This window comes from Paramormyrops kingsleyae, chromosome 11 (assembly GCF_048594095.1).
Source record: "Paramormyrops kingsleyae isolate MSU_618 chromosome 11, PKINGS_0.4, whole genome shotgun sequence".
In the NCBI taxonomy this organism is placed as follows: domain Eukaryota; kingdom Metazoa; phylum Chordata; class Actinopteri; order Osteoglossiformes; family Mormyridae; genus Paramormyrops; species Paramormyrops kingsleyae.
The window spans coordinates 21,829,566-21,837,692 of NC_132807.1; the positions used below are offsets into that span (position 1 = coordinate 21,829,566).

At 41.3% G+C, this 8,127-nt stretch overlaps 2 protein-coding genes across 6 annotated transcripts; one reads left to right on the plus strand and one right to left on the minus strand.

Annotated features, from left to right (window-relative positions):
* The first annotated feature begins 117 nt into the window (after nucleotides 1-117).
* trappc2l (trafficking protein particle complex subunit 2L) lies at nucleotides 118-1,636 on the plus strand. The gene is made up of 5 exons (XM_023790785.2): nucleotides 118-274; nucleotides 473-645; nucleotides 856-943; nucleotides 1,298-1,377; nucleotides 1,461-1,636. Exons 1-5 carry the CDS (start codon nucleotides 242-244, stop codon nucleotides 1,504-1,506), a joined length of 420 nt encoding a protein of 139 aa, XP_023646553.1. The 5' UTR covers nucleotides 118-241; the 3' UTR covers nucleotides 1,507-1,636.
* On the minus strand, nucleotides 1,630-6,111 carry pabpn1l (PABPN1 like, cytoplasmic). 5 transcript variants are annotated; one of them, XM_023790776.2, is made up of 7 exons: nucleotides 6,005-6,111; nucleotides 5,688-5,857; nucleotides 4,841-4,949; nucleotides 4,128-4,195; nucleotides 3,868-3,974; nucleotides 3,591-3,678; nucleotides 1,630-2,788 (listed from the first exon to the last, which is right to left on the minus strand). In XM_023790776.2, exons 2-7 carry the CDS (start codon nucleotides 5,760-5,762, stop codon nucleotides 2,486-2,488), a joined length of 750 nt encoding a protein of 249 aa, XP_023646544.1. In that variant the 5' UTR covers nucleotides 5,763-5,857; nucleotides 6,005-6,111; the 3' UTR covers nucleotides 1,630-2,485. The 5 variants fall into 5 exon arrangements, with proteins under 5 accessions (XP_023646544.1, XP_023646543.1, XP_023646547.1 ...); XM_023790775.2 differs by having other exon boundaries at nucleotides 5,998-6,111; XM_023790779.2 differs by having other exon boundaries at nucleotides 1,630-2,077; nucleotides 2,667-2,788; nucleotides 5,688-6,075.
* Between the last annotated feature and the right edge of the window lie 2,016 nt (nucleotides 6,112-8,127).

Consider the following 8,127-nt stretch of genomic DNA (forward strand, 5'->3'; position numbering starts at 1 on the left):
CTAGTTGAGGAGCAGTGCATTTAGTTTACAGTTCTGACGCACATATTTTATTATAACTTGCAGAGCAGCCATCTTGAAATACAAGAAGAACCAGTACAAATAAATAGACTTCGGACATGTGATATTACAAAAGGAATGTATTTAAGGAAATTGAACACAGAAGCTGGATACGGAATATAAAACGGAGACGCAGGAAGCGTGTGCACGTCGCGATCACGTGACCAGCCTTCAACCATCCAACATGGCCGTCTGCATCGCTGTGGTAGCTAAAGAGGTACGTACAAGCTGCTGCTTTTCCATTTAGCTGATTAACGAGATTTTGTTTTGCGTGTTTTTTGTATTTCGCCATTCCTTATATATGTAGTCGTTTTAATTAAAAAAATCCGATTGTATTACCGCACACCGTCTCCTGTTTTGACACTTAAGTGACACGAGAGACGTTGCACTCGTTGATGATTGTTTTATGTTGTAGAACTACCCCCTGTACATCCGGAGTGTGCCCTCGGAGAATGAACTGAAGTTTCATTACACCGTACACACGTCGCTTGACGTGGTGGAGGAAAAAGTATCGGCCGTAGGAAAAGTGCTGGTGGATCAGAGAGAACTGTACCTTGGTTTGCTGTACCCGACAGAAGATTACAAAGTGTATCCTTGCGTTACCGATTACTCTACTGTTACACCTTTTTTACCATAACACTTCCAGTTGTGACCGCTGCGGCTTAGTGGTGTGGTTCCGGGTGTTGGTTTTTTGTAGGCCAGGGTGAATACAGCCACACATGCATCTTGTTCATTCATATACACCCACGTACATGTTCATACCTAGTGAATAATTCATCACCTTTACAGTGACATCAGATATGGCTACGTAACGAATTCAAAGGTGAAATTTGTCATCGTGGTGGAGTCATCCAACACATCTCTTAGAGACAACGAGATCCGCAGTGTAAGCCACTTCGCCATTCTTGCACTACATTAGTTCTTAAAGCTTCCTAAATCTAATCCTAGCCTTTGACCTTAACATCGCCACCTTTTCTAGGTCAGTTTTACTCCAAACATCAGAATTTACTGCTGCATATGTTATACCTGTTTAACACTACTTAATAATAGTAGTAACATTGGCTATGCAACATATTTGCAATTATATACAAGTGAAATGTGTATCTACAAAAGACATAACATTGTAGTCATAAAAGGACACCTGAACTTGTACAAGAATGTAAAATTGATAATTAACTGTTCAATTGCTTCAGCATTACATCTGCTTCATAACATTGACAGTTAATGTTCCTTCTTGCAGATGTTTCGGAAGTTGCACAACTCCTTCACGGACGTGATGTGCAATCCTTTCTACAATCCTGGAGATCTCATTCAGTCAAAGTAAGGGGCTTATTTTATCTCCCACTTTGCAGTGATTGACATCAGTTTGTTCATCATCCTGGCGTTTCCATGCATTTTCCCAGGGCGTTTGACAGTGTGGTGTCATCCATGATGGTCCAGGCTTGCTGAAGACCTCATCTGTATATACACTGTATATAAATCTCTACCGATTTCCCTTGTTTAAAGTATTTGGTCTGTCTGTTTTTGAAAGTTGAATAAAAATGCTTATGTTCTCTAATAAAGAGCCATAACTAAATAATGAACATTTATTTATCCAGTAAAGAAATGTATTTACAATACACATACATAAACATTTTAATTGTTAAAAAAAAAACAAACAAAAAAAACACTTAAATTCAAGGCACGGCTGCAAATCCTCTCCCAAACACATGTGCAATATTCTCAAAGGATATGCTGCAAAATATGCCTGACCTGCATCAACTCTACATGACCCATCCCCCCACAGAATACCTGTCTCAATCCTATAAAATGCAGGAACCAATGCTTGGCACATCCATTGAGAAGAGGGGAAAAAAAAAGTACACTTTGCTTCCAGGATAAAAAGCTATACACAGTGAGACAGCATGTGCTTAGGAGACAAACACGAGAGAATTAAAGCAACATCACAGCCTCTGTATCTTCACATCCTCTTTTTACACACTAGTAAGGAGTAAACCAAGGCTGAGGTCCGCCACCTCCCCTAAAACGAGGAAAAAAGGTGGATCAATTTTGGAACGATGGAATTTAACTCATTTCTGAGGCATCGCAACGTTGCAGGGCTGCCTGGCAGTTTTACCTCCCATTCTGGTTGTCTGCAGGGACAGCATTAGCATCTATTCTGGCAAACTGGTTCCAAATCAGAAGAAGATTCCAGAAATTCCTCTGGACTTTGCTTAAACCTTTACCTTTGTGCTCGTCTCACCCCAGCTAATTAACCTCCCTTTAATTTTCCACTAGGAAACCTGTATTCTCTAAGTTTACATTCCAATGAGTCTTCAGATTTAAAAAAAAATTGAGGTAATTCTATGGAGTCACATCTTTTATTCAAGGTACAAATGTAACACAGTTAAAGAGCAGAAGCCCGACTTCCTAGATGAGGGCACAGGGGCTATCGTTGCTGCTTTCCACTTGGGCCCGGCCCAGAGTCGCTGGCTGGTGGTGTAATGAGCAGGAGGCAGGGGTGTCGCTTCGCACCCTGGTGCCGGTGCTCCGCAGCTCCCCAGGGCCGCTTTCCCGCCGGGAGGCCGTAGGGGTGTGGCAGTACTGACCTGGAGGGGCGGCAGTAGTACCTGCCCTGAAAGCCGCTGTTAAATCTGAAGGAGCGGAAGCCTCGTCCTCGAGATCGAGCCCCACGGAAGCTGCCCCGGTCGGTACTGCTGATCCCAGGCATGTTGGTCCGTTTGGGCAACACCTGCATGACAACAGTGACACGTGGCTCTAAGCTCAGGTCACTTGGAATGTATTATTTCAGCAATAAAATGTGCAGCACATGGGCAGATAAAAGGCTGGGCATCACAATAAAAACAATACACAGATATTTCTAAGTGAGTAGAACCATAGAAGAGAGACTGTGCTGTCCACCCCCCCCCCCCCCCCATAAATATAACTGGCCCCCAAATCCTTTTCGGTAGCCTCCACAGGAACGGTAAACCTGCTCAAACTAGTAACCCAGTCTTCCCAGAACTCAATCCTATAGGACAGTGTTTCCCAATCCGGTCCACGTTTTTACTCCCTCCCAGCTCCCTAGCAAAAAATGTGGACTGTCTGTCAAAGGAAATGGGACAAACTGGACAGTAGAGTCAAAACAACCTCCCAAAAGCTCAAAAACTGCTGCAGAAGAGATGGGAAGATGTGATTTCCTGTTGAAGAAAAAAAAAACATTAACCAAACGTGTTTATGCTGTTATAAGGGCTAATGGTGACTGTTCTGAGGAAGATATGAATTTTCTTGAACACTTAGCTCTTTGTTTTGCTTATTGTAGTTTCCATTTTCAAATTGTAAAAGAATTTTATATGTAAAATAAGAAAAAAAGAAACCTAGATTCCAGCAAGTGTACTCACCAACCCTTGACTGGTACTGTGGATTCAGTGATTTCTACTCAGCCAAATTAAATTAAATTCCCATCTCTCACTAACACATGGATGCTGCATTGTTACATCATAAGACAATACCCATCTTAAGCACAACTTCTAAATCTCAGCTCTGTATCTCACCTTGATAATTCTACCTCTGAAGAGGGTCTCATCTAAGGTCATAGCAGTCCTCACAGAGTCCCTGTCTGAAAACTCGATGTACGCGAACCTGGAGAGAAGGCCCTTCAATTAACCATTAGTAGAAAGTGCAAGAAAAAGAAATGCAAGGGAAAAAAAACTGCCATTGCAAACTAACCACAGCACAAATGTTTCTTGAGAACAGAGGTATGTAAAAGTCTAACACTGACATTGTGGCAACATGGGGTGAACGACAGCTGGAATAAGGGTGGGAATTTACCCTTTTGGGTGGCCTGTAAATTTATCACACAGAATGGTGACGCGGTTCACAGGACCACAGCCATTAAAATGGATTTCCAATTCATCGGCGGTTGCACCATAGTCCACCTAAGAGTAATATAAAAAGTATGTTTAACGAAAAGAAAAAAAAACCCAGCATGCTCGCAGAACGTAGCACTTTGCTTTCAAAGACAGTGCAATCCCAAATCCATAAAACACAATGAAGCGAAGCGGAGAACGTCAGGAGACACAAACACTCACATTTCCCACGTAAACCGAACGGTTGTCTGCATCTATTCTCTCTTCGTGCGTCATTGTATAGAACAACCCTGGAGAACAGAAACGGAGGAGAATGGGGTTCAGGTAATGAAGAAGGAAGGGACATGCCGCAACAAATGGTATACCTGCAACCGTGAACTTGCATCAACCAAACAATAGTTCCAAACAGGTCCCATCATCCATGTCTCTGGAATTTCATTGCATCAAATGCCCTGATCCTTAGAGCTTCTAATTTAAAGCCCTTCACATAAGATTTTCAGTTATAATCTAGGGAAGTAACATCTTATTTATGATAGAGTATTAATAAGAGGTCTGGTCCAGGCAGTCGTAAGAGTACATCACTTGTACTCTTGTGTTGACTAAAGGGGACGACATCTTTGAATGGTGATCCATACCTGTTAGCTAATGACTTCTCTTTTTTTCCCTATAGTTAGAATGTTTTTCATTAGACTAAGATTGCAGTAAAAAGTGATGCTACCATGCTTCAATTTAATAGCTTAAAAACACACATGTATAGTTTTTTTTATCATTGCATCTTAACTATGGCTGTTTGTAAAAATACTCACACTTTTGATCTTACAGTAGCATTTTTGTTTCCATGGCTGGGTGACATTGTTACTATTGATATCCTGCTATTATAAAGCTTAAGTAAGGCATTCTGGTTTCCCAAGGAGTTCTGAAAAAATGAAACTCACCCCCCGGGGGGCTACAAATGAGCCGCCTCTCTGACTCGTACTGCACCTCCTTCAGCTTCTCTGCCTCCTCTTCCATTTCTAGCACTCGGGCCTTAATTGCCTCCAGCTCCTGTAAAACATCAAGATGTGAAACACCGTATAAGCGACTAAAAGCAGGGCACCATTCCTTCACTGGCCCGTCATTTTCCTTTCCTACATTAAAATACCATCCGCTTAAATCTACAGTCCCGTTCATAATTTACGAAAAGCCACCTCCCGAAAAATCTTCATGGTCCTCATATGACACCCTCTACGCTACATCACAATTACAGACAAAATTACTATGAGATATTTTGAAAAAGAGACCATGTTAATTTACAAACAAATCAGGTTTGGACAATTGCCTGCACAAACAAACAATCTGGGACAGCTGAAAATGCGCCCCATTTTCCGGCCTGTTCGGGATATACGATCATCGCGGAAATTAAAAATGCAAAATAACGCCAAACAGTTTCACTGGCGACACTAAAACCCTCTTAAGGGTGTAGTTTTGCAGGGAATAAAGCATAACCTGCACGCCATGCGATTTAAACGATCAGCATAAGCCAACGCGTCTCAATCATTCAGAAAAACATGCATACGATTAATCGACCATGCACTAGAACATGGCATTCAAGCCATTTTTAAAGTAATGCATATTTTAGAGAAACAGCTACCTTTGACCGTAGGTTTTACTGGATAAAGGATAAGTTATACGCAATGAATGAGGAGCATCGGTAGCGCGGAAGACCGATATAATCTTTTTTTTTTTTTTTTTGCAAGAGCTCGGTAGCAGCATTGAAGATAATAAGCACATCTTCACACTTACAGGATCCGCGGCGCTGCGATCCCCGACCAGCTCTCTGTCCAGATGCCTCTGCGCACCGCGTCTATGCTCCGCCATGTCAGTACCCAGCGGGCTCCAGCACCATGCCTGCTACAACCACTGCTTTTCTCGACTATCCTCACTGATCGATCCCAGATGGCGTAGCCTATAGACTGTAAGAGACGTCGGGCAGCGCAGATCGTGCGTGTCCGAGATGCTAATATTTAAGGCAGTAAAAATGAGAGACAATATTGGGCAGAATACCGTCTTCACACACAGCAATCAACTGCACGCCAAACGAGGACGGAGTTACCTGCTACCTGGCCAAGGTGATGAGCGATTTAGTGTCTCGATGTATGGGCACCTGCAGGTCACGTGATTACCGGAGCGTAGAAATAAAACACACCTAGAGTAGTTTGAGTAGTTATATCGGTGATTTACGCTGCAAACATACCAAAAGTTATAAATAACTCTGGAATTTAACCTGTTTACTAGCCAGATGGATTGGTTTTCGAAAGGGGCTGCTCTGGTCTGAAAATATATAAACATGTTTCTCATTGCGGAGATGTTCGCTGACTTTCTCGGTTCAGCCGCATTATAATTGGTGATTGTGTACATTCACTCTATCTGGGGATATTTGTCAAGCTTTTACACATAGGAACCTGTTTTACTTCAAGGAGGATGAAAGTAAATGTCTATTTTTTGTTTTATGCTTTTCTTTGCTCACGTGGCGATTTTGGGCCATTAGATATGCAGATGCAGACCCGGTGGTCTTATTGGGACCCTGGATATTCCCATACCACGAATGCATTGATGGAATAATTTATTACTTTGCAGACTGCATTTCGCATGGTGCCATTAGGCTATGGGCGTAGATTTGACGAGGATATGAGGATGGACTCGAGCTTCAACTCTTTCAATAGTTACGACCAATTTCATAACAAAAAAGTATATGTGTGTTTCAGCTGTTTGTACCTTTATGATTCTTTAAAATGCCAGATAGGCCTATATTTCCTATTCCCAAAGAATTTATTGGGCCACAATATACTTTGTGCTGGAATCTGTTGTCATTTTCAGACTACTGTCGGACTAGTAGCCTATGTAGTCATCAGGTTACACACTGGTGACAACCGTATCATATAAAGATTTACAATACACGTTAGCTGATTTAAGACGTTGTGATTTCCAGTGCAATTCAGTATAACTAAAACCCTACAATGTACATATAATAGCCTACATACAGTAGCAGCAGCATTGGCTGTACTCCTGATGTGTTATGTGCTTAGCCTGAATTAAAAGAAAAGCACTACTTTGATAGAATGTAGCTTAATTACCTTCGAGGTCCGTTGGTTCTTTATGGCCGTTGCTGCATAGTATTAATTTTCATTTACTAATATTAAGACTGGAGCAACAGAGCTCTCTCTATCTGTATAGTCGTTCTGGGAATAAGGAAATAATTCATGAAGCGTAAGAGGAGATCATATTCAATTTTCTTTTTTAATTACACAGATACATAGCTCAACACAGACAATAACCTGAATTAGAATGTTTACAGCTTCACATGTCCGACGTAGCGCACGATTAGAGGGAAACAGCGAAAGGGGACGCATGCAAGAAATAAATTAAAATGAAAATACAATTCTCCTGGCACAGTTTGCTTTTCTTAGAGCATGATCACAGGACTCTTAAAGAGGAACAGAAAATTACATTTTCTTCAACACACCAACCTTCCTACAGAAACTTACTTTTTTTCTGTAATAATGTATTGCACGAAACAGCATATTATGATTCTCTACACATATCAAATCAAACCTTCATTTGTCTAAAGCGTTTATTTAAAAAAGAGTCCCTACAATGGCTTTGAGAATACAAGCTGTACCCATCTTTCCAAAGACCTTTCCAGCGGTTAAGCTTTGCCAGGTTTACAGTACAAACTATTATTATTATTATTATTATTTTTACCGAAACAGCTGAAGAATCACACAGGCAATGTAAACCAGTTTGTTTTTTCTAGGTTAGTAAAAACTGTGTCAGAGAAGCTTATGTCTCCGCACGTTATACGCATAATGGAACATATTCTTCATAGACCATGTTTTAAAAAGCTGAAAAGAATGTGACAGACGGGTTTTCTTCGCCAACGCAGGAATGAGTTGGACCCCCCGCACCTGTTAATGAAACGAACATTCAAATATATTTACAGCAGCCGACGGCTCTCCTTGTTGCAAATTTCAGAAGCGTTAAAGCAGAAATCCTTTTGACTATACTCCCAAATGACCATATCCATGTCTGAATAATTAAAAACACCTGTTCGTATTGTTCAACGGCATGAGGACAGTTCCTTTTAGTGCAGTGGAGATAGGAGAATTGTTTTTTGCCGAGTAGTTCACGGCAACGCCTGAAACCATAACCCAGAATTATTTGCTGATATGATCGGAGTGTTTTT